The sequence below is a fragment of the Lagopus muta genome, chromosome 2, assembly GCF_023343835.1.
Source record: "Lagopus muta isolate bLagMut1 chromosome 2, bLagMut1 primary, whole genome shotgun sequence".
Classification (NCBI taxonomy): Eukaryota; Metazoa; Chordata; class Aves; order Galliformes; family Phasianidae; genus Lagopus; species Lagopus muta.
Window position 1 is genome coordinate 104,523,075 of NC_064434.1, and position 26,866 is coordinate 104,549,940.

General features: G+C 39.8%; 1 protein-coding gene across 6 annotated transcripts in view; it reads right to left on the minus strand.

Moving 5' to 3' along the window:
- The window catches only part of MACROD2 (mono-ADP ribosylhydrolase 2), an 834,860-nt gene that overhangs the window by 343,706 nt on the left and 464,288 nt on the right, over positions 1–26,866 (minus strand). For all 6 annotated transcript variants that reach the window (XM_048935508.1, XM_048935507.1, XM_048935504.1 and 3 more), the window contains one exon: positions 13,817–13,938. In XM_048935508.1, the coding sequence (XP_048791465.1) occupies positions 13,817–13,938 (122 nt within the window). The remainder of the gene's footprint in view (positions 1–13,816; positions 13,939–26,866) is intronic.

Here is a 26,866-nt window from a genome sequence, read left to right on the forward strand (position 1 = left end):
ACCTGAATTTATGGCAGGTGGTAGGAGAAACAGGAGCGCTGCAACCTGTGCAGAAATGCATTTATCTCAGATTGCTTTCTTACACTTAAGTAGTTATCAAAAAATCAGTCATTCTCAGACAAGGTAGAGAAAATACTGCCACAAATTATTTCTTCTGACGCTGGTTGTCTTCAAAATAAGGATGAAAATGCTGCATTAGGCCTTCCAAAAAACAACTGCTATTTGAGCCAAATTCGTGACAAAAAGGTAAAACAGCCCCCATTCCCTTTCAAAACAACAACACAACTATAAATGAAGGAACCAAATACCAACAGAAGTATGCACAACAAATGGTGATGAGCAGCACCGCAGCTCTTGTTTTTTTTTTTAAAACACTGATTGGGAGATGAACTCAAGTCAGCAGTGCAGCGGGTAATTGGGTTCAGCATCCTTAAATTTACCATGTGCCTCAGCCTTAACATCTGCTGCAGTCACCAGCAGCAGTCTTGAACATCAATAGCTCCTAAAGGGGAAGTACCGAAATGAAACACAATTGATAATTGAGGGCTGCTCCAAAAGTAATGCTTCCTATGTCATTACGCTGGCTTGCAACATCAGAGGTGGATGTGGGCGGGATGACAGCAGTGGTTAACACTTCTCACCAATATCCCATTACAAGTTGCTGCCGTGTGACAGGTGGCTGCAGAGGGGCACTCTAATAGAACAACGTCTGAGATGGAAGTGCATGTGAAAAAAAGGGGTGCCATCAACTTCCCCCATGCAGAAAAAAATCACAGCTATTAACATTCATTGATGCTTGCTGAAAAATTATAGAGATTAAACAGTGGATGTAAGCACAGTGAGGGGTGGGTGATGCATTTCAGTAGTAGTGACAGCGGTCACCTCTGCTGGAGCAGAATTTTATGAGCCTGGAATGCAGGTTCTTGCTCATCACTAGTGAGAATGCACAGCTAATGGTGGTGACTGTTAAAAACCATTGCTTTGCATCTGAGAATTTGCTCTATCAAATAGTGTCACTGTGTCCTTTGTATTTGTTGTTGTTTCCATGGAAATAAATGAGACATTACAGTTGGATCAATCTACGTACCTCCTTTTGCACTGCAGCTTCAGTTATTTGAATGAACCCACATCAGACAGCATTGTGACCTTGCAGTTTTTTAGTGATATATTTATCAGACTGAGAAACTGTTGGTGGGCTAAGGAAACATTTTTGTGACTCCTATTTGTTTTTTGTTTTGTTTTTTTAGCAGATTTTTTTTTTCCTTTTGATATCTAAATACAGTAGTATAGGCTTGCTTGCTTTCCTAAGAACAGAGGGAGCTGCATGTTCTAAATTGGTGAACTATAAACAGTCAGGTATTAATATTGCATCAAAAATTCAGCTTCTATGCCTCCGTTGGCATCTCCATGCTGGGATCAAGAAGAAAAGAAAAAAGCATGAGATAAATAAGAAAACCTTTATGCATCCACTGATTTAGTTAGGATTGGATACACACCTTAACTTCTATATAATGCAGCACTCTGGTTCAACTCAGCATCTGTGACTGTCAAAGCCCCTTGGTAATTCTGCCAAGGATTAAACAGGGGGTAATAATGAGAACACGTGAAAATACAGAACAAAATGAAGATGGAGAGAGATTAGGGAAACGGATAAATAAATATCCTACAGAATTTAACATTATAAAACACATTGTGAGGGATCAAAGAAGGGCAGCGTGTAAATACTTAAAAGAAACAAAGCTACAGGCAATAACGCACACAACGATTCTAGACTGCAATAAGAAATAATACGATGTTTTGAACAGTCTGTTAAAGAAAGCAAACACGGTACCACAGTAAGTAAACAAGGGAATTAGAAAGGGAGACATTAATTCAGCAGGAAGAAAGAAAAATTGCCTGTTTGAAGACTTGTATTTGTCTTGAGCTTGTCCTTGCTGCCGAACTTTGTCCTGGTGTATTTGAGAATGGAAGAATAGATAAGAAAAGGTCAAACGGGAATGTCTGCGACTAGCAGCTGTATGGAGAAACACTGCATCTCCGCATCTTTGGTTTCAAGAAACAAAATAGTGACACACGGCAATCCAGTTGGCAAAGCTGCTCAGGAAAGGACAGAAAATACTGAGTGCAAAGAAGCTGCATTAGTACAGCATTGCCTACTTACAACTGTGAGGACTGTCCCATCGGAACTATGGCAGTAAAACGATGTGCACAAAGGATGGCTGTCTCTGTCATACCCAAAAAGGGATTAATTCCTCAAAAAAGTAATAACAGCAAGCGATAGATGTGAAAACTTGTTAGGCTTGGAGTTTTCCTTTTCTTTGCAGGAAACAAAACCAACAACGGCTGAAAGATCTGCACCATACTAATGAAAGCACAGTAGCAAGATAAAATGTTCTAATAGAACACACTAATGGATAACTCTGCCCCAACACCATCCACGCTTTTTGTCCAAATCACATTACTTGCCAGGTTATTTGTTTTCATACCATGTCTGCTCCTCTTCTGGAAATGCACAGTTGTGTGCAATAGATGCAGGCAGAGATTTAAACAATAAAGATTTACCCACATAGCATATGGAAGAGAAAGCTCAGAAGGGTGTGATAATGCAATAAAAGCAAACAACCCTGAAACAGCCAGCAAAAAGCTGACTTTTTTTCCTTAGAAAATGACCTACAATGGAATAGTTTCTATATTTCAACCTGAAAAGAGTATCGGTGCCTCATTAAAAATTATTATTCAAAGCTCAAGTCAGCTCAAGTGAGTGTAGTCTACAGCACTGTAGACAGAGTTTTCATTTAGGTAAATGAACTTTAACTTTTTAGAAGCAAAAAAGAGAAAAATAAATAATTTCTTTACCTGTAATTATCCCAATTAAAAAAAAAAAAATATCCTCCCTTTTGCAGTGAAAAGGAAAGCCTCAGGAAATGATGTGACAATGCCATCTTTTTAGCATAGTTTCCATTGCTATAAATACTGAAATTGCTCCATTTGCTTTTGTGAGGTAAGCATTAAACCCTAATTGGCAGGCAGGCATCACCAGGATTTGTTAACTCAGCTTGGAAATAAAAAAATAAGGCTATTTAAACCGTTTCACTTCAATATGGACTTCATGCACTTCATACTTGGGTGAGAACAATTATACACATACATGTTCCATCAGTACACAATATGATCTATCAGGCTTATTACTTCAGTTAGATTATTCAAATTTGATTGGTTTTACACCACAAAGCCTTTAAAAACTAACATGACATCACAATTTGTTGAACAACTCTCAGGTAACAGTATAATTTTTGCAGCCAACTACTGATCATAGTTATTTCTTTACAGGTAGCTAAGAAATCATTTCTGTACAACACACATAGTTGCAAGTATTAGCCATATGGAGAAAACGCATTTGGCAAATAAGGCTGATGAAAGAATGCCCCTTCTGTTTATTTTCTAAGATCTAATTCCCAGTTTCTTTATATTTTGATTTCCAACAGATATTATGCTCTAATATAATATTTTAACCTAGGTAAGTCTGATAGATAAAATCATTTCCACTTTTAATTTTGCAGTTCTTTGCACATAAGCTACGTAAATATCATAATGTTCCAAATAATCCTTATTTTTTCTAACATGCCATTTGAAAAACGGAACAACTCCGGGGAAAAAGGCCGATAGAAATACTAGATTATCATTCTCTTTGTACAGACGAGTGAAAGCAATGTTTAAATAAAACAACACATGGCCTCTGCAGAAGAGTCTCAAAGTTACCAGATGAAAAATGCCAAGTGACAGGAACCTTGTGAGCACCACGCAGTGCAAAATGCAACATCACACATTCTTTTCCTCGTCATTAAGTTGAGGAGAAAAAAACACCTGATAGTGGCAAGTCATGATCTGCCAGGCAGCCCCTCAGACATCTGTAGGCATCACAGAAGGTACCTGCGGCAGGAAAGCCTGTGAATAAGCAATTTTTATTTCCCCTGCATTCCTGCTGGAGTGTCACTGCAGTCCATTTCAAAGAATTTGACCCTGTTGCAACCATATCTTTGTATTACTGCTCCTTCTGTGAACCTCGTGAGTCTTAACAGGGATTACACCTTCACAGTGTCCTTGTACAGCAAAGACGAGCCCTGTGGAGAAGCCTACAGACTGCAAACAAGGTGACAGGGAAGGTGCCAGTGGAGAGAAGCGAAACGATGGCTTTTATGTCTGATGGCCACAGCTTCGAGCTTTGTTAGGACTTCTACTATGCCATCAACCTTTGTCTATGAATTTCCATTGCAGGAGCACGCTATTCAAGTGAGGACAAACTTCATGATTCCCGACAGCTGAGATCTGCACACAAAGAAGTATCCCTCTTTCCTACTTTATTACTCTTTTTTTTTCTTTTCTCCTTTTCAATCAAAATGAAAACTTTCCAGTTACAGTTTCCTCTGGACAAACATAAATTATCTTCCCTGCACCTTACAATGTATGCTTTCCAGCAATCCCTGCGTTTTATGAGCTGTCTCTGGAATCTAGCATCTTGGTCCATTGCCCAACAGATTTGTACTTTGTCCTTCCTTAATGAGACAGGTCATTATCAAGCACATAGCCACATTTCTAGAAAGTTCCAATCTTTTAAGTGCAAGATTTCCACGGGGTGAAGGGTGAATTATCACAGTTTAAACCCATGACAGATTTCCAACCTACAAAATATATTCCTTGACAAGCCATTTTCTTTTTATACCTCAAGTTCAGTTTGAGATGTGTATTCAGTGTTTCATTAAACCAAACCAAAACAACTTTTCTCCATCTTCTCCACCACAAAATCACCGCATTATAGAGCAGCTACATCATCACAGAACAACAAAACGGACTATCATGACTTCCTCATAACACGGCTTTCTTATTAGAGCAGTGCTGAAACAAAATAAATCTGGAGCCTCTAAGGAAATGTACACTGAATGTATAACCAACTGTACAATGTAGAAGCAACATTTAAGTGCATTATTTTTCAAAAAAGCGTACACAAGCCTCAATGTTATTACATGCACTATATGCACACCCTAAGCTAGTTATCTTCTTGGTGTCTGTAGAAAAGTCTCCATGGTGAGCAAAAAGGGTAGCCAGATAACAGGAGTTGCATAAATCAGAGGCATTTATCTCAACAGGAAAACCATTCCCAGCAACTCCCTAGCAAGAGAGAAGAAACCAACTGGCAAGGAAACAAACGAACAAAAAAACTGTGCAAATGTTTTAATGGAATGCTGCTGGTTTACAACATAAACTTATTCTTACTCTGCATTGTACAGTCAGATTCTATGACGGCTAGGTTATCTGCTGATTTCCATGCGGCTGCAACAGCCTTGCTGCTGGAGCTCATTCGTTTGGTGTTTAACAGTGGTTAATATATTAAGAACAAGAGGATAAATAGATAGTAAAAGATCACCAACACACAGACCCTTTGTTAGAGCAGCAGAGCCTCAGCCCAGCTGGACACACTGCTCTACAAGACGCATGGATGATCGCAGATCATTTACGTAGGTTGCAAGTAGAACACTTTTGAAGATACTGATCTAGGATTCCTTTCTATTTATCAGCAAAAGTAGGATGCAATTAGAGGACACCAGCATGAATCAAGAAGCAATCCTTTACTTTGACCCACTTAGAACCCTAGACATCTAGAACACAACCGGTCACTTTTCAAACCCCAGGGATGACTTCAAATCAGCAGTCCTTTTCCCATTTCAGACCCAAAGACACTACAGACATTTGCTAGGGATGGCAGCTCCAGCTCTGGTATGTGCATTTGGCAAGCCTCAGCTGTACTAGAAATCTTGCAAGACTGTAAGGAATCTTAGATTCATCCCTTCAGAGTACAAACTTCTTGTGGAATATATTTATCTAGCTTACTCTTCATAACAGCCACAGATGGAGCCATAATTTCCTTAAACAACTTTGCCAGTGCTTTACGATTACTCAACTTCCAACCTAAAACTCCATTCCTATAAATTCAGACTGTTACTTCTTGTCCTACCTGTAGGCAGATCATCTTTAACTTTTCCGTTGTGTTTTATGCATGTTTTTTAAAACCTGTCTTCCCACCTTTAGGCTTCTATTCTCTAAACTATAAATTCATTCCTTCGCTACTTTTGATACTTTTTTTCCAGCTTCCTAATAATCTCTGGCTGAAAAACTGTGTGTGCCGGTCTAGTTTACTACAGTACAGCACCTAGAGACCCTACTAAGTCTCATTCATTGAAGTCTCACACAACAGCTGCTCCTCTTTCAGTTTCCCCACAGCATTACAAGCAGCAAACAAGGAGCCACAAAGCCCAGTTTATTTTCTGAGGAACCTCTGCCTAGGGCTAAACTCATTCCATAACCTTTCTTAGCCAAATAAGTATTTCTGCTTAGGTGCGAGAAATAACACTTGATCTCACTGAACTGAGTTCCATTTCATTTAGCTAAATCCTTATTGATCACAATCCTGTTTCTCGAATCTGCCAAGATCATTTTGGTATGAATCTTTGGGAGAACATGGACAACTGACAGCTGATTCACTCGGGCTTTAACTCAATTATGACCAGCTGTAGCAATTCCTACATTCCAAAGAAAAGATCACAATATCCTAAAGATGCAGATGTTTAAAGCAGAATTGGTTATTATGGCCTGTTAAAAATCGATGCAGCAGCTTCAATTATTAAAGACATTATCTGAAAAAATATCTAAGAGGAGAAAAAAGTAAATAAAAAATGAAGCGGAGGTCTAAGCTCTTTGAAAATATAGGGTTAGTCTTATTGTGGCCCACAAGTTAAACAAGCATTTTAAAAAAAAAAGTGGATTTATGATGCTGCAGAAGTTTTCCACCAGAACAGCTCTTGTGATTGATGGATATGAATCTGTATAGGCTGTTCTGGAAGTAATGCCTCCTATTAAATTCCATGGAAACTACAACAGATACAAGTAAAACAATGACACTATTTCACATAGAAAAATCTCAGCTAAAAAACACTATTTTCAACATAGTGACCACCATTAGCAATGCATTACTAACAGTAATGACAAAGAGCCTGCATGCCTTGCTTTTGAAAACCTGCAACAGTGGAGGTGACCCACTGTCACTATCAGCACTTCTGAAACGCAACACCCGCCATCTCACTGTGCTGACAGCCACTACTTGGTCTCCAGAAATGATCAGCAAGCAGTGGGTGCCATTTTCTATATGCAGAGGAATTCAATGCCACACCTTCGCTTCTCATGCACTTCCATGTCAGACATCATTCTGTCATCCCGTCTGGTGCCATCAGTCACACAGCAACAAAATGGAATGGAATACTGGTTGGAAGGTTCAGCCTCAACTGCCATCCCACCAACATCCCCCTCTGACTTTGTAGGCCAACACAATGGCACAGGAGGCACTACTTTTGGAGCAGCCTGTGTATACCAGAAAAACAGATAGAAATCAACCTGAGAATTTCAAACTTAACTTATTGCCATGATAACACACTAAGCAGAAGGCAAGTTCCTTATAATAAAATAGATAAAACTTGATTTTTCCCTAAAACGTAACTGCATAATGAGAGAAGGCAAGTACAGACAATGCTGTAAAACAGCCTATCAGACTGATACTTTATAGCACACCATTCCAAGTACCTTCTAACAATTCAGACACAATTCCTATTTGATTACTTCTACAGTTTACAGAAAGAGGGGCCGAGAATACTCAAGGTTCAAAACTGATACTAAAAGTTTAAGTCTATGGATTATGATAGAAGATTTTGACATTACAGTGACTACATGTCTCCACTGAAAGGAAGCTCAAAGATACAGTTGCACCCTTACCAGAAGGACAACTTCCTTGCAGCAGCAAATACAGATACCAAGATTATTACCAGATAACTGAGAAGTGTTTAAAAATCCTTGATTATAGATGGGGAAAATATGTAAGGCAATTAAAAAGGTAGTTTAGTTATTTTTGCAGCGCTATAAACTGATCAGCGGCAGGTACCTACCTTAATATATTTTTATGCAATCTTCTGAATAATAAATAGGTTGTGCTTCTGTACAAACTTGTTAGTGCAAGGAGAATGGGGACATTCTGGGGTTTTGGTGGTGGTTGTTTTCTTTTCTTTTACACAAGAGCACGCTAATCTAGCAAGGCTGAACTCTGCCAACACTGAGCTCTTCCCAGTTTGACTCTAGGGATCTAATAGGAAAACATCTGTATTTGGTATTTAACCCTGTCAATGTACTTGCTGGTGGCAAGCAGGTCTCTTCTGGCAGCTCATGAAACCACGTTCTTTGAGGATTTCCTCTCACTCCCACACTAGCCATAACTCTCCCCTTAGGAAGAGCCAAAGAGTGTGGTCTAACTCCTTGTTAAAGCTTTACAGTTCACCCCTGCCAACAGGAAGCAATTCTGAAAATTGCACTGCTGGTCCCAGTTCTGTAGAGCTACAGCCTGCAGTACAGTTCCTCTGTTTTGGCACTGGGGCAGAGGAAGCCTCCTTCCTTCTGGTGAAGACCAGTACTGCCTTTTTCTGCAAACGCGCTGGGCCATTTTGGCTGATCCCAACCTCAACAATCCACAGCATTATTTTATATTTGGTTTTCAGTGATGCTGAGCAAGTCTCTAACTACAGCTTCCACCAAACTCAAGTGAAGCTTTTCAACAACAAGAAAAGCCTGAATGAAGTACATGGCAGGGGAGCGCACCATGTAAAGAACAGTTCCAGGATACTGAATGGCTTCGAAGCAGCATATGCAAGGCTCAGCAAAGCAGGAGGTCCTCCAGCAAAGTCAGAACACATCAGGTTAAATAATCTCAAACAATGTGTAAACATCAGGCCAATTTAATCCTTAAGAATAGTGATTACAGCTCCTCTGGTCTGCCCAATAAGCCAGCAGTTAATTGGCCTGCAAGATTCCTACTTAGGAAATAGAAATAAGCAATGGAAAACTCATCTACTGGAAAATTTTAACTCTGCTCCTTTCAGTGAAGATTTGGTGCCTGTAACATCTTCCCAGTGAATCAGACAGTGGAGATATAATTGATGCAGGACAGCATCTGCCAGTAAGGCGTTAGATAGACCAACAATAAGATATTACTCTGTACACTTAAAAATCAATTTGCATACATGCCAACTATTTATTTCTAAAATAAACACCTCGTATGACCGTAAATAATTCTTTCCACCACTGAATTGTAACAACCTAAGTGGAGCTACACAGAAACAATGCCGTAAGTATCCTCTTCACCAGGGTGCTGTATACATGATAGACTCGTCCAGCACAAAAGGTTCATCCACTGCCAAAGAGCACATAAACAGTCAGAGAACAGCACAAGTAACCCTACAGCGGGCACAGCTACACCAACAGGCACAGATGAAAAAGCAGTGCATGTTTTCGGGACAAGCAGATAATGAGTACAAACACTTTGGTAATCAAAAAGCTAGATGTAATAGCTGACCTAATAGAGACTAAAAAAAGCTGATGTGACACTGGAAATATCACATGGAACATAAAAGAGGCAGGAGACAAATGTCAGGGGCTGTTTGATTTCTCTCTCAACAATTCCATGGACGATCAAATTTGATCCTGACGCTCCTCTGCCATAATGGCTATGCAAATTCTTGCCCATGGCTGGACTGCTGGTGAATTATGAACTTTGGCAGCCATGCTGGCATTTCATTATATTCCCTCATCTCATTTCTGCTTTTACCCATCGCAGGTTTTTTTTAATGCAGATACCAACATTTTCAGATGAGATTTCAGCACTCTCCCAAGAGTTAACAGAGTTGCTCTGATCCATGCCTGAAAATCTTGGATGCAAACACCACAAATTAGCATAAGCAACACCAGTTAGCTGTCATTTTGTCATGCACACAATGAGATTCTTCTCTCTCCCCTCTACCATAGCAGTGCATTTAACAATTTGCAGAGTTTATTGAGATCATGGTAAGTATCTTCCTCAGATGAAAATACATGCATATACACACATACACACATGTAAGTTAGTTTTGAGCTACTCATAATCTTATTCCTGGTCTCCCCAGCCCTTTTGGAACAAAAACGACCACATCTGTGGCATCCATCATTTCTCTGTAGGCAGCTCAATAATATATAATAACGAAACAAAACAATTCACTCTAAGTGTATCTAATTTGAGGCTTATTATTCAAGACCATTTCCTCATTAAGCTAGTTTTCCAGCACTCTCCTCCCTTTGACTGTCTGTGAACTGGGTTATTCTTCCCCCCCATATGCTATCACGACTTCTCCTATTCTGAGCTCCTCTGTAGCTGTCAGCTCTGGTTCTGACCTATCTTCCACTGAAGTGAAGGCAGTTTCCCTTCTGGTGCTGTGGAGGATGCTAGATGAGGTTCTATTTGCACTCTCTGTAATCAATTGTCATCATATATCTCTGTCCTTTTCTAGTGTTTGCAACGCTGCCTAATGTAGCATCATTTGTAAATGTAATTAATGAGCTGTTTATGTACTCTTCAAAAATCATTAATAAAGATGTTAAATTAAACTGTGCTTAGCGGTGCACCCTGAGTCACCTTGCACACTTCTGTCCAACTTGATACATTGCCATTCATCACAACTTCTCATTCATAATGCCTCTAGCAATTGTAAATCCTTTGACATGATTCACATTCAGAACAATTTGAATATATATATTTTTAACTATTTTTGCATGCCTTTCTAGTCTTGCTGTTTTTTTCTGTTTCAAAGATAAGTAACACATTCACATTTTCTTCTCCTTCCTTCTCTACTTGCTACAGCCTCAAGGCTTTCAGATTTAGCTAATTCTTGTAGCATACCAGGGCTTGCTATCGCCAATACCTCCTTATGACAAAAGAATACTGTTTTTAATCAGGAGCTATTTCAAAAATTTTTAGTTTCCTCTCGCCTGCTCACATGCATCTCACTCTAAGAAGCAACCAATGTTTGCCATCAATGAGCTCTGCTGGTCTTCTCTTCCTTATTTTCTGTGGGCAGTCATCTATTCCCCCTCAGTTCCCTATTGCAAATACATCTGTTGCCACAATCCTGTCCACATTTTTATGTTGCTTGAGTCATAAGTACTTCTGTATTCTCTACAAGCACCAAAAATCTGTAGGGTTTTGTGTTGTTGCTTTTTTTTTTCCCTCCTCCATTTCTACTCCCTACCAACAATGTCTACTGTATACTGGATCTTGTAAAACCCAATTGCACTTCGTATTCCTCTCTTCTGACTTGCAGTAATCTACTGCTCCTTAATTGAATGAATTATACATCTTACTTTGCTCCAGGCTTGATTTGTTCATTAGGGTAGACCTTCAAGTAGCCTTCACTCCCCAAAGCATTGCTGAAATCGCTAGACTTGAGGCTTTTCAGAACAGTTCACAATCAGTCATGTGGACTTTAAAATCTATATTGCTTGCTAAGCTTCTTAATGCTGGTATGAATGAATGGCTCTTGGCTCCTGCTCAGCTTGTGCAGCTGTGTCCTGCCATTCTGGGTGATGGGTTTTTTGTTGTTTGCTTTTATCTTGAACAGGTGCAGAGTCAACAGCTCCTAACCAGCAAGGAAATCATCCATGGATAGTTTCTCTCATGGCCATTTTTTCCTCCTAGAATACCAAGCTATTTTTTGTGAAATGCATGAAACCCACGAGCAGAACACCTCTTTGTTATTTCATTCACATACAAAGCTACCACCTAAAATGTCCACAAATTACTGAAGCCCTACAGGTACAAGCAATGCTAGTGATGACCAACGCCTACTGCCAATTTTCCTTTCTTACATTTCAACATTTTCTTTTTTCCACACCACTTTATTTTTTTCCTTTTTTTTTCTTCACTGATCTGAATGGCCCAGAAGCAGTATGTAACCGCCCAAAGGCAAGAACAAGAATGTACATGGGCACAACAGCACCAAAACCTTACTGCCTCCAACGATGGGAGTCACAGCAGGACCTTAATGCCCCTGCATGTATAAACAGCCCTGGAGTTCAAAACACCCTCAGAGGTTGCTTTCACTTCTAATTTATGTGCATAGTATTAAAAGTAAAATAAAAATCGTAATCGATTAACTGCTATTTGATGTCAGCTCTCTTTAGTGGCTGAATGATAACAAAGAAGGCTCATTGGACAAAATTTGGCAAGTACAGAGAAGATGTTTTCAGCAGGAAAAGTGTGGAAAGCACAGTTCACTCCAAGAAAAAAACTAAGCCATATTCACCCATTTTTGTCTCAGTATGCTACACCTAGCTCAGCCTAGAAGTCCTGCATCTCCCACCTCCTCAAAAAGAGGCGCAAAGTCACACTCATGTGATAACTTCCTTCTCCTTTACACGCTTAGGGAATGTATGGCTATCCAAAATGAACATTTCAGCTGCTACGTTTGGAGCTACAGAATCCAAGCTGCAGAGCTGGAGAGTAAACAGAGCTGTGGACAGAGAAAAAAATAAAAGACTCCACCCTACAAGATGGAGAATAACAAGATACAAGAGTAATGACTGCTGAAAGGAACACTGTCCCAGGTGTCTAAGTGCGTGCCTTCAGCACGCCGATCCATACACAGCAGCCACCTGCCCTTTGGACAGACAGGAATTAATCCAGAACCCCTATAGCAAATAGCTTAAATCATTATAAACTGAATTAAGCAGTCCTAGATCTGTAACTACTCAAATCCTCACTAGATTGGTACAAAAGTGTGATTTATAATCCACTCTCAGCAGCAGATTTGAAAGATAGTAGGTTCATTTAAATTAACCTAATGATGCTTTGCTAGATAATATTCCTTGTGCACAAGTAATCTGAACTTGAGTGTCTGGTATTTGTGCCACCAGAGAAAAATCAAAACCTCATATCACTAGATCAATATTACATGAATATATAGAACGTCAGAATCTTTCTTTCTGGGTAAAATCTGATCTTTATGAAATAAGCTGTACATCACTCCAATAATTACCTACAGACTGAATACATTATCAACAGCAAGGTCCCCTTAGCTAAAGAGTACTTTTAACCATTCTAAAATCCACCTCATAAAGTTCACATCGCTATAAATTCCCTAACAAATGGGGAATTAGCTGCAGAACTAGGGGAGGAAATCTGCCCGAGGTACTTCAAAGTTGAATTAGATTGCAGCTAATTTTTCTGCTAAAAAATGTTTTACCAAGCCATGGTAAACAATTATGCTTTATTTTAAGCAGTTAAAGAAACAATATTTTCTTGCTTTTCTTTCATTTTTTGTCCTTCAGTTTGAATAAAGTTGGTTTGACTTCCTCCACCAGATTCTGTCTTCTTTCCAAATTCTGCCATAATAATCTTTTGCTTTCCCTAGCTGGCCACCTACCTTTGCGAAAAGGCTTCCTTACAACCTTCCTCTTTAGGTAAGAGCAAAACAATCTATTACCATCACATCAAGATAAAATAAAGATAGCTAAAGCCAGATCCCTGGTTGTTCACAATGGCAGGACTACGAGGATTTACATCACATCCAACTCCCATCTGCGCAGTGATTTTATTTCACCCAAATAACAGTTGGCCAACTGTGCACCCACAACTGCCATGCCTTTGCACAGACATCCCCTGCACATGGCACGGAGAAGCTGAGATGCCACTCTGTGGCACGGGGACCATGCAAGGGCTATACCACTGTCCCCTTCCATTGCCTCCTTGCTAAACCCATCTCTGCCTTTTTCTTTGTCTAGCAACTTTTTGGAGCAAATACCGATTTTTTCCATATTACATGCATCAAGAATTCCTTCTGGAATTCTGTTGTTGTACCAATAATTAACCTAAAGCAAGGAAACAACAATTCAAATTAGGTTCTCACACAGTACTTACAAGTGATTTGATGCTGTTTTCTTTTGCCAGTTTCAGAGAGGATTTATAGCAACTTGCCAAATTTTCTTTATGAGTATCAGTGAGATGCCCTCTTGCTATCGGCCCAACTGTATGGATCACATCTGCAAGAAATGGAAAAAAAATATATTATTTGCAGTTCCTAAAGTAGTTCGTTACTTATTTCATGAATGCACGAAACTACTACATTGGAAAATCAATCCATTTTGGCATCGTATCTAGACAAAAAAGTTGGAATGTTATTGTAAGAAAACGTTTACAACTGATGAACATGTAATATATGTGGAAGTTAGGTGAAAGTGAGAAACCCTAAAGGCTAAATTTTGAAGCAGAACTGCTTCAAAGGAAAATTAGAAAAACGTACCAAGCACTTATTATGTGTTTACCACAAATCACACGTGGGATGGGCTATACATCTGAAACAGTTGCTCTCACTCTTTCATGGGCTACTCCTTGGGAAAGCTCTCTGCAAAAGCTCAGCATGCAGGTGGTGACAAATAAGCTTGGGTCCTGGGCAACCTGATCTGAATGTGTATGTTTGGTGGCCCTGCTAGGCAGGGGGGTTGGAACTACATGATACTTGGGGTCCCTTCCAACCCGGGTGATTCTGTGATTCTGTGAAGCTTCATTTTTTTGCCTAATACTCAAGGTGTTTTCTCAGCAACTATTTGAAGAGAAGTTATGATCTAAGAATGTGATAATTATTTCAGGAACGTGCTTTTCTTTCACATCAAACCAGGTGGAGACGCTGCACAACAAAACAATAATATCTTATTCTGCCTGAAAAAGCTTAATGAACAAAAAGAGACAGCAAAATCAGGGAGTAGCTCAGGTACGATGCCTCCACATACACTGACACCAGATGCAGCAATCAATCAGCGTCTTCAGAGCGCAAAATGAAAAATGAAGTAAAAAAAAGCCTGGAGTAAAATACGTTAAAGAGAATCCTAGCAAAGTAAAAGGTGTCATGAAAAATTAATATTTTCTTCCCCCCATGTTTGCTAAGTAGCAAGCACGTGTACTTGTCAGACATTGTTCTTCAACAGTGTGTGCAAAGGCGCTGCGGTGAGTTGTGGTGGCAGGTACATCCTTTCCTCCCACCCTTTTGTCACCTCCTACAACACAGCAGCAATAAGCAGCAGCACCATTTTTGTAACGTTTCCACAAAAAGGAAACGCTTCCAGTTCAGGCACCGCAGTCCCTTTGCTCAGGTTATATTTCTGTCCCTCACGTGACAGGTTTCCATGGACATCTGCTGTCCATGGAATATTTGTTTACTAAAAGGCTTTACAGAATTCAGACTACTAATGTTTGTCCAGGCTGCCTTTGATTATTCCTCTCCAACCTATCCTAAATCATGAGAGAAAATGGCCAAGCGTCAAGATGCAAGTCACCCTCATGTTTATTATTCCTCAAGGCAGATACCAGCTGCCAAGTCCTAGTCTCTGCAATATTAACAAAGTAAACAAACAAAAGGTTTACTACTCTTCCTTCCATTTTGAACGCAGTAATTTCTTCCAGTTCGGAGCCCAGGATGGACAGATTGGACATTACCTGCTGAATGCCACAGTGGTAATACCTACACACAACACCTACAGCAAAGCCTCCCCACAGCACTTGAGGAGATGGAAACATGCAGTAGATGTTCACGTTCTGGTAGCAGGTGATGAAACAAGTTGAATGGTTTTACCAGAAATTTGGGAGAAGACATACTTTGCACACACGTTTTAGTTACTATAATAAACTGAGAGCTATTAAGACCTAGGAAAAGACCAAAGAAATAGCAAACGAGTTTAAAATTTGCTTCTGCTCACAAAGACGAGGTTTGAGCACTTTCATTAGGAAAGACCATCATTTCATATGTCTGCAAACTCTAACTACAGTAGTTTGCTTCAGGTTGAAAGTTCCCAGGGCACGTTTTCATTTGGCAGTGTTAGCACTTGGTCCCTTCAAAGAAAGAAAAGCACCTCTTGACACTTTTTCTTGTTATTTATTTTTGAAAGAGACAAGCTGCAATTACTGAGCAAAGGGAAGGAATGTAACAGTAAAGCTGATCTCAATCAAGGTTATCCTACATTTATAGACAGTAAGATCAGAGGCACTGCAGTGCATTTTAAATTCACAACACCCACCAGTCAACAAGCAAGTAAAGTAATGGAACGACTGCAAAACAAACTTAACAACAAATCATAAAGGATGAATAAGCAAAGAACCCCAGAAGAATCCCCTTTTTCTTCTAAAGCCAAATTAACTTGCATCTCAAGGTGCTGCTCCTCAGAAGTGGAAGCCTAATTGTTGAATTTAACCATGAGTGAACCAACAAGATGGAGGGTTGGGGAACGGCCCAAGTGCTAAATTCTCACTCAAGTCTTTCTGTACAAAACTTCCCTTCACAAACTTTCTACGTACATTTTACTCATTAAACACTATCTCCATTTCTTTCACCCTTCATTATTAAACACAAACTTCAAAAATTCTCATTTCAACAATGCAAAATGTCTCTTTTACCATCCTCTCTTTTTTAATGGAACTTCCCGATTTAGCATTTTCATGGTACTTCATCACCAACTCTCTGCCGCTACACTCGATGTATCACATAAATAACCTTCAATGCAATTATTGGCTGTTATGTGGCCTTTTTTTTTTTTTTTTCTTTTTTTTAAAACAAATTCAAAATAAGTGCTTCTCCAGACAGGACACTGAAGGTAGTTATGAATTGGTTTATCATCCATCAACATTATTTTAATTGCTTAGGGATTTATCATTGTCAAAAACTATTTGTCTAAGGCACGTTCTTATCCAGAAACACATGACCATGACAAAATAACATTTTACTAGCACTAACAGCACCAATCACAGGCCAAAGTGTTTCTTGGTCAGCTGATGAACATGAAAGTAGAGATTTTATTGTTGTATACTGTCAGTAAAATCTGTATATCCATACACTGTCTAAACAATCTATTATTCTGCTCAAACTACTCCCCAGTATGTCAAGGTTTGCAGGCAGGCAAAATCCTTTGAGATTATACAGGCATAAAGCAAACAGATCAGGAAATAAAAACACTTCCCCAGCGCTCCCAGCCCAACATGTTGATATATGAGGATTGGATTCCACAGCCTGAAGAAGAACCATTTATTTTTAATACAGTTATGAAGACTGGGTCAATCTTCCACCTTGCCTCCCACAAGGAATTTTCATTTCTGCCTTTGTCGCACCCTCACCACATGCAGCTGGAAAAATTCAGTGCTAGTAGGCACAGTGGAAACGCCTACAGGCTTCTGTCCTCAAAACAAACTTCAGCCCTACTACTTCAGCCACCCGCAACAGCAGCCAGCCCCACACACAGACCGCTGGCATTGCCCATGGCACACAAATTTGCAAACCCTGTTCAATGCTCTTCCACATCGACCTGCCTGGGGGTAGAGCAAAGAGGTCCCACAGAGAACCATTGCATTCATTCTAATTTTTTACGTAAGAGAGAGCCACTAGCATTGCTTTGAAGCTTCTGCTTTCCACGGTGAGTCTTCAAACTGAGGACTTCGGTAAGAAAGATGCAGTCACGATGTTCCTAAATCACTTTCATTCCATGTACACAACAAGGGTGCATGCTCACATTTTTTAGAGCACACAGAAATGCAGAGCCCCCAAGGTAGGAATACGTTTGTTTGAGCTTCAGGCCACAGCAATGGCTTTTAATCTAATAAAGCTGCTTAATGTTAAAGACATGCTAATAATAATGAAAGAGATACTTTTCCCCCAAAAATACTTCCAGAGAGAAGGTAAAGGTGGCTGAAAGAAAGCAACGGCACAGATCTACAACATACTAGCATGGTTTGTAGCTCCTCCAGGGCAACAACAATCGAGTTTTGCACTGTTATCTCTAAGATTTATGTTGCATCTTGTGGCTGATATGAGGAGAGCGTACTCCTCAATCTGCCTGCTCTTTTTCTAGTCTTCTGACTTTCAGTCACTTGGTTAGAAATTCTGGCAGCCAAATGGAGGAGTGTAGCAACCGCACATCAATTTGCATGTGTGCATGCTCTGCATCATCTCTGCTTGCTTTCATTCCATTTTGCGTCTTGTTTTTCTCTAAAGCACTATAATGAATGCAGGCATCTTGTGTAAGCCACTAACTAAACTTGAGGAATAACAGGCATTTTGGCATTTAAAATATCCCTGTCCCCACTTAGCTATCAGTGAAAATAGATGTAATTTGGGCATTTAATCAACCCTTCAAAAGCACAGTGACTCTTCCCTCAAATTCCTGCACGGGTCATTGAAAAATGAGACCACGTCTACCTTAACACACAAACCCTACATGTAAAAGGGCAAGCAAGGCTTGTTTGTTTTGCTTTTTTTTTTTTCCTGGTCTCCTTCATTAAATTAATCAGTCCATAAATCTTAACACGCTGTTTTCCTCATGATTTGTGTCTACCGTACTTAAAGGGCAGAGCAATGTGGGCCAAGATGCAAAAACAACTTCCAGCTGCAAAAGCATGAAGTGAAAAGTGACTGTGACTCACCGTCACCATGGAGGGCTCTGATGTAATTTACTTTTCTCCTGTTCTTTGTAGAAGTGATGTTAGACAGCCAAAATATTAGCATAATGCATCTTCAAACAAATGAAGAAGTGGAAGTTTTCCTCATTTCCTGCCTCTCAGAAGTGAGGGCAGCACACATTTGCAGCGTTAACGAAGCAGCAGACCAAGGCTAGAATCAATCACACACTTCCCTCGTTCATCGCGTTGGCGCTTTCACAGCCCTAATCGGCCCATCTAGCGATGCATAATGAGGCTGTCCTCCGTCCATCACTGCCTGAGCTGGATGAATTTTAAGAAGGAAGCTACCATACTGTGTGTCACTGAATAAAAACAAGACATCTGACAATTAACCGCAGCATCAAGAGCTGCTCCATTTGTAAGTCTTACCAGCTGACTTCCTCAATAAGCAGTCACATGATTGGTCCTGAAACTAATAGCCGAGCTTCAACTGATAGGAGGTGAAATTACCCCCATATGCTCTTACCTACTCATAGACACTACTCATGAAGTCCATATTGCTTTGGTATACTGATTTGCTTGGCTTATTTTCTATTGCCAGTTGCATGCATTTGCTCATAAAGTGTGCATTTTCAATGTGTAATAAACAACTGTTAATTCAAGTTCAACCTAAATGATTCCCTCAGGACCACGGTCTAATTCAAGTTATTTACTAATATATGCCTCCAAAACTTGATTAGCTGAGTTGAATATTTTACATGCAAGAAAACATCTTTTATAGATCACACAATATGTACTTGACATATGACATGGCTCTTCAGTTATGAGTATTTATCTGCTTTATATCTTTTCACTTTTCAAGGTATTGCAATCATCAAATATTTTGTAAAGGACATCATTTACAAGCGGAAAAAAAAAATCTGCATTTACGAGCATTTAAAGCAACTGCCTCAGTTTTTAGGCTTGAATCAATAAGCACAGCCCAATTTGAACTTTGTCCCTTTTCCAGCCTCCTTCTGTGTTTAAATAGCTGTTTTGGATAAACCAAACAATGTTTCATTACATGCAAAAGCCACAGTATCTAAAAGCCATTCACATAAAATACTTAAGCCATTTTTCACCTAAATGGAATCATCTACCCAAGAAAGAGTAAAGAATATGTTTGTTATAAATGATTAACCAGTACTCCTCTTTGCGGGTTAGGTATATATTTTAAGTACGAGACAGAAGAGACAGCCAGAAAACGATATTCCCACAGGGAGAGGCCAAGGGTTTGCCAAGCCCACGAGGTCCTCTGGGGACCCGTGCTCAATAGCCAGCATTTAGCAGAGTGCAATCACTCCGAGCCTCAGGATGCTGCAAACACAAGGAGCTTGTTCGCAGCAGTCACACCACCGCCATGACAGCCGGCCAGAGAATTAAGTCCCACAAGTCGAAACCCAAGTATTTTTGGCACTCATGATTGCCATAAAAGACAAGGCTGGGATATGCCCATGCAATCCCAGGGCACCTCCCTCTCACTGATGCTCACCCAGCATTGCGCTGTCATCAGAGCCTCCCCATTAGCCGTCAAGACAACAGTAGGCTCTGTTCAGGCAAGACGAGTAAATGGTGCAATTAAGAGACACTATCCTATATCCCAAAGTAATAGGTTTTACAAAGCAATTTAGCACTAAGATGACAGATGTCAAAGCAGTGACTAGACAGACGGCCCCACCACTTCTACAGAAGTAATTGCCTACATGTAGAACTAAAATGCAAGGACTGCACTTGAGATATTCATAGCGTGATGTGATAAGAATGAACTTGAAATGCATACAACACGGCTTAACATGAAATTATGAGCTTCATGGCTTGCTTTTCCTGTTTTCCCCTTTAATCTGGACTTGAAACCACTGCAGCAGAAATGCTCAATTGCTATCCTTATTCACCCCTGCTAATCATCTATCCAAACAAAAAACCTTACATCACCTACGAAGATGAGACTGAAAAAATGAATTATGCTTCCCCAAGCAATTTTTTTTCAAGCTCATCACCCCGTGGCAAACACCATTTGGCTGCATCCCAGAGGAGCTCTGCCAAGCCCCCCTTGACCCAAGTCACACTCTCCATTGTTCTGACTGTTGTTCTGCAAGTGAACAAGGCAAGAACAAAGCCACCCTAATCTGTCTTGATGTTTGTTTCATGTAGGAGAGCATGAGCCGCAAAGATTCTCTTCTTCTTTCATTAAGTAGCAAGAGGTGTTAGGGAGGTTGTTCTTATTTGTCAAATAATTTAATCAGCCAGCTCTTCTGCACACAAAACTGAACTTATTTGCTCTTAGATCAAGAGGAGTTATTCTTAGGAGACAAAGTTAAAGTGAGTTCGTCTGCCCTTCCACAAAAATTTCAAGCCAATATAAGCAGTATGGTGATGGATGTATCACTATCAATTATCACCTAAATCCAAGGTACGTTGAACCATACTCAACGCTTAATTCAAAAATATTGATTGAAAAACACGACCCTTAAAAAATGTGCAACACAAATCAAAACACAAAAAGATGGAAAAGTATTTAAAATCCATTGTGCTTTTCTTTGTTGTTTGTTGTTGTTTAAGTAAACCTCGGTCCTAGCTGTGGAATTGGATTAATTACAGGGGTACAGAATTTTGAGATGGATCAATGCAACTGAAAACAGACCCCTTGTCACACTTAGGCTGTTTTCAGCATCTGACCCAATCGCAAGAAAGCAGACTTAGTCACCTCTGCTGGTATATTGCACAGGCAGCAAGGCATACATTCATCCTTAAGGGGAAAAAAAAGAACAAACACAACCGCGCTGCAAGACACAACACCATTTGTTGTTTGATCCAGAGATTTGATCCAGAGATTATTTACGTTCACAACTGAAAGTCTTACACTATCTTCAAAGCACCAACACCACCGAGTGCTCCAATAGTTAATAACAAACTACGGAAAGAGCCCTTATTTCCTATTTTGAGGATTCTCCTGTAATCAAAACAGAAATGGGACATCAGTAACATTTATTATTAAGACATGTTTTATTATTAGGTTGACGTTGCCTCAGAGGTATTGAAATGAAGGAAAATATGCCCAAAGAATTACAACAAAACAACAAACAAATGGAGGTAATGACATTCCCAGACCATGGGAAACCTTAAACAGGGTCTCAAATACAAGCAGATTCCCTTTCCCCGTATCATCCAGGCAGGAGGCATCACTAACAGCCTTCCAGGGAATTCGTGAAGTCCAGATGTGAGCCGAGTCAGTGGTTGCTGACAGAGAGGATAGCCTATCTGCTCAGCTGCACTCTTGAAAGATACCAGTTCCCTTCAGGGAAGGCAAAAGAGCTTCATTTTATTTTTTAATCAGATCACTTCAGGTAAAGAGATATTTTAAAATTTTAATTGTTTCCATAATAGGTAGTTTTATGGGATTCTTAGAGACAATGAAGTATGATTTAAGCTTCCTAGGAAAATTATATTCAGAGCTTTATTGTGGTTAATCTATTCCTTGACAGCAACACATTATGCAAAGTTACCGTGTTCAAATTTTCGTTTACATTTTCTACATTCTCCATCTTGAGAATAAACTCCTTCCACCTCCAATATTGGAGTACACCTTTCCCACATGACACTTCTTTAATATGTGTACTCTGCAGCATAGAGAATACATGCTTCTCCAAGAACTTTGCTCATTTCTGTTGAGACAAAACAGGGAATAGATTACAGATTCTCTATGCATCTTCTAGAGGCTACTGGTCGTTATGTCAGCCTGGTTACTTTTAGAGTTTGGCAAATCCTGCTAGAAAAATTTAGTTTTTCCCTTGTCGCAAAACCACACTGCTCATGTAACACAGATACGAGATCCTTGCACAGCCCACTCTTACCATTACTCATCTCCCAAAGCAGAATGGATGCAGAGGGAGGAGAAAGCTGGGAACATCAATTTCAATACAATTAAATATTTTAAAATATATACGCTTTTATGTTAATATAGCTGAGGAGACAATGGAAACTGTGCTGCAGGACCACGTTTAATACAGGGGATGTGCTATTTCCCCCATAAGCAATAAATGCAGTGCTTGTAGCTCTCACCCTACCAGCTGCTTCCAAGCATAGGAGCAGTCCTCCTCAAGTCAGTGAAACTATCAGGGCTCCTAAAGATGAACAAGGACCTAAGCAAAGGAAAATGATAGCACATTTTCTCCAGGATAATAAATGCACCTTGATTGCTTCATCTCTTAAGGGTTATCACTGCAGATCTCACTTCCACTTTTTTTTTTTTTTTAAATGGTGACAAGAAAAATTCCAAATTTACCTCACTGAAATATTTCTCTTCCATACTTTTAGGAGCATTGGCAAGCAGCATTTCGTGGACTTTGCTCATGACCAGTTCCTTTAGAAATGCTTTCCCCTACTGCATCTATTGAGTCCATCACAGAACGATAAAAAGTAGAAATAACACAAAGCGTTTATCAACTTCCCTCTGCACTATCAGCACCTCTCCCCTAGTTGCACAAAAACCCTGTCAGTGAGAGCTGGCACATACATGGCACCCAGCAAGTTTAACTCATTTTAAAAAGTTGACTGGACTTCCAGTTGGCAATGCCACTTCAATTGCTTCACAGAAGCATGATAAGAGAAATAACTGGACAGCTCTTTGAACCGTAACGTGAGTCTTCATGCCTAGAAAAGGGATCGCTCCATCATCAATTATTATCTTTTTTTAATTTAGGTTGCTGAAACCATGTTAATGCTCCCTCTCCTGATATCAGCATATTTCAGATATCAACTCCCAGGAATGCCAAGCATCTGTGATAAATTCCTCTGAGCATTTCCTCCCAGTCTCCTCCCCAGAGATGCTCCAGTTTGAAAAACAGTTCCATCAGCTGGAGACGAAACAAACATCAACTCTTGGAATGCACTGCCCTGCAACTCAGCTTAAAAGCAAACCCACCAGATGCTAGTGGCGTGACCGTGCCAGAGCTGAAGTAGGAAATAATGGGAAAAGCATAATGAAATAAGATGGGAAAAACACAGACATATTTACACAAAATGTATCATAGATGGGGCACATCAGAGAAAAAATTCAGTGCCTTAATTCTATTACCTACGTGCTTTATTAACCACAGAACAGCTTGGGTGGGAAAGGACTTGAAAGGTCATTTGGGCAGGACAGCCTAGACCCTGCTCTGCAGGTACACAACTGTCTGAGGCTTTTGTCCAGCACAACAAGCCAACAGCCCTGGGCTTTCTGGCTTACACAAAGCACACAAACCACCAGGCCAGCAGGGCCACCACGCCACGTGGCACCTGAGCTCCCACATCCCAGCAGCTGCCCAAGGGGTAAAGCTCAAGGAGCTGGGACAAACAGCTCCATTCCTGCTCCCAGCATGGGCAGGTACAGAAGCAAGCAGGGAAATGAGATAGAGACAGCAAGAATATTTAACAGAAATTGTGGTATTTTGTACAATATGTAATGCTCGTGTGGATTCAAGTGAAAAACAAGCTTTGACAAACATCTTGAGAGTGTTTTGCATCAGTGGAAGTTGTAAACAGTTGAATTTGCAGCAGAAGGAAATGTATAAAATAAGAAGCAAGAGAACTGTTACGTTGTTTTTTCCCATTCCCTTGTTTTTTATGGGTTTCTTATTGTTGTTTTGTGCTTGTGTGCGTGCGGTTGGTTTTTTTGTCAAGACAAAACAAGAGCATTGCAAAACAAACTTAGTAACTCGCAGAGGATTATTGCACTGCTAATGCTCTCCTTCACGTCAGGCACCATCGCTACCAAAAGCCCTGGAAAAACACTGGTGTCATACTTCGTTCAGCTCAATTGAGAACATGTACTTAAACAACCTTTTGGAAAGTCAGGTAATGACCTAGAAGAGCTGCTGAAGGGCAGTCTTGAGCTCAGCTTTGCTGGAGAAGAAAAACAGATGTAAATAAGGTTAACTTCTGCTCTAAGTCATGTCACAGCATCCGTGAGCCTGTCACAAGCCTTTTACGATAATCGCAAGAGGGGGATGTCAGACAAGTCTCTTAAATAGCTGACAGCTAGACATGGGGTAACACAAATGGTAGCAGTGATTTGGAAACACAGTAATGCCTTTGAAAAAAGCAGTGCAATGGTGAAGCTTGCAAAAGTGACAAAGTGTTGGAGCAACATGCCATTTCCAACTGCAGGGACTTACGGAAGAACTGCTCCATGTATGGGAAACCATACTGAGAAAAATGTTTCATCTTTATTACGCTCGTTACTGAAGTTAAGCAACCTTTTTCAGCAGTACCCAAATACTCAAAACATCCTTTCTTTACAAAGTAGCAATGCCTGCAGACTCCTGTTGCCAGCTTGAACATCAGATTAGATGTAGTGCTTTTTTGTGTGTGCAAAATCATACTTCACATCATCTCCCCTCACACAGACTGTTGAAAAGACATAGTGCTATTTCCATACTGACAGCATTTACTTCAAGAATAACAATAGTTCCTCTTGTTTAAAAAAAAACAAAAAACAAAAAAACAACATAACAAAACAGAACTCAGAGCTCATAAAGCAGCAAGCAATTTGGCTGGCCTTGCCAGCTGAGCGATACAGAGTGAAACAAGCAAAAATGCAATAGACAAAACAAGAAAACACACAGATGTGCGCTTTTATGTAGAACCATGAAGGTTGGAAAAGACCTCTAAGATCATCTAGTTCCATCATCAGCCCATCACCACCACACCCACTAACTAACCCACGGCCCTAAGTGGCACATATCCCCATTTCTTCAACACCTTTGTGGACAGTGACTCCACTACTTCTCTGGATCGCCATTCCAACGCTTGACTGTTTTCATGGAATCGGTGCAAATTTTCAAGGCAAGTCATCCTGCCCTGAGGCACACAAAACATTTTCAGTATAATTCCGCATGTCTGAAGGCAACATATTGAAAAAAGCTGAGTTTGGTTACTTCAGCAGTGCCACGTGCAAAGTGCTTACACAACACTGGGCTGTGGTACATAGAAGATCGCTGCACCGCGAGAGCTACTTGTACTTTGAGAAGTCCGTAGATATCCACTGATGCTACAGCAGCAGGATGGAAAAGGCAAAGGGTGAGAAATCTAGAAAGCCAATTTCATTGGCAATCTTAAAATCTTAATCTTAAAAGGGAAAGCTTTAGTGTAAGAACAAGGGCACCTTCCCATTTCTAAAAACACCCAAGTCGTCCAGAAATAATTTAGTAATGACAGTGCAAAACATTAATGCTTTACAATTTGGGAGTTGGAACTAGATGATTTTTAAGATCCCTTCCAATTCAAGCCTTTCTCTGATAATTTAATTATTAGTAATACTTCGGCTTAGCAGAAAGTTCATCTTTCAATGTAAACTAGGGTTTTTCTGCAAGAACCATTAAAAACAAAAACAAAAACAACCAATCCATCATGCAGTTTTTAGCTGAAACGTTATGATTTCCATCTGAAGTTATTTTCAAGGTAACTGTCCCTAGACTGATAGCCTTGCTTTTGGGGGAGAACAGAAGAGGAAAGAAGACAAAACAAAACATGGTTTCCCCTAAAATACAGTTCCCACTGTACCTGAACATTCCCTTTTCTCCTGATTCTCAATCAATAATGGTTTTGTTGGGAAGTTGACATCATTGCAATGTCTTTACCTGCTAGTTAATTTTCAGCAACAGCAAGCGCTTCAATAAATCTTTTGATGGAGCTTTTCAATAAATAGTATGGCTAGGATTTTATGGGGTTGATTATAAAAAGCTTTTTTAAAAAAAGAACTATCATTTAGGAGAGAAATACTATGTATATTCAGAGGAAGACAATATCCCTTTCTTCACTGAGAAGTTTTTGGAAAAGAAAACCTAGATAATAAACTTTTAATTTCAATAGCAACATTAGGTGAGGAAGGAAAATTACAATAGGCCAGGTACCATGTCAGCCCTGATATACTACTACACTTCTTTATGAGCACATTACAATTCAGAGAGCTAATAATAAAAAGAAGTGATGCTGAGATGATGAATTGATGCTATGCAATTAGACCTATTAGAATTCACAAGAGCCGACAGGCAATAATCAAACCACTTTCATGCTGCCCATTGCAATTATCTTTGCACTTAAGAATCAACAAAGCACATAATGACTTGCTCTCGATTAAGAAATTCATGAGAAATGGAATTTTAATTAGTGTGTAGAAAATTTGGGCAATTTATTACTTTACAGGACAACAGATTGTGAAAACTAGTTGAGTGGCTGTATGCGTTCAGTAGAGGCTCGGGCCCAGACAGCCCACACCAACTCTTCCGACAACTTCCTAACTACTTCCCTTGAAACAAGATGGCTGAAGTTGGCATTCACTTCTGCTGAACTCTAAAAAAAACTAAGAAACAAACAAAAAAACCTGATGAAGCATGAGTGAAACACAAACCATTCTGCTGATGTTTTCAATTACCAGCTGATGAACGAATCAGATCGAATTACATTTGCTCATGGTATGAGCCACAAATGCTAGAGGGTCTAATTCTACATTAT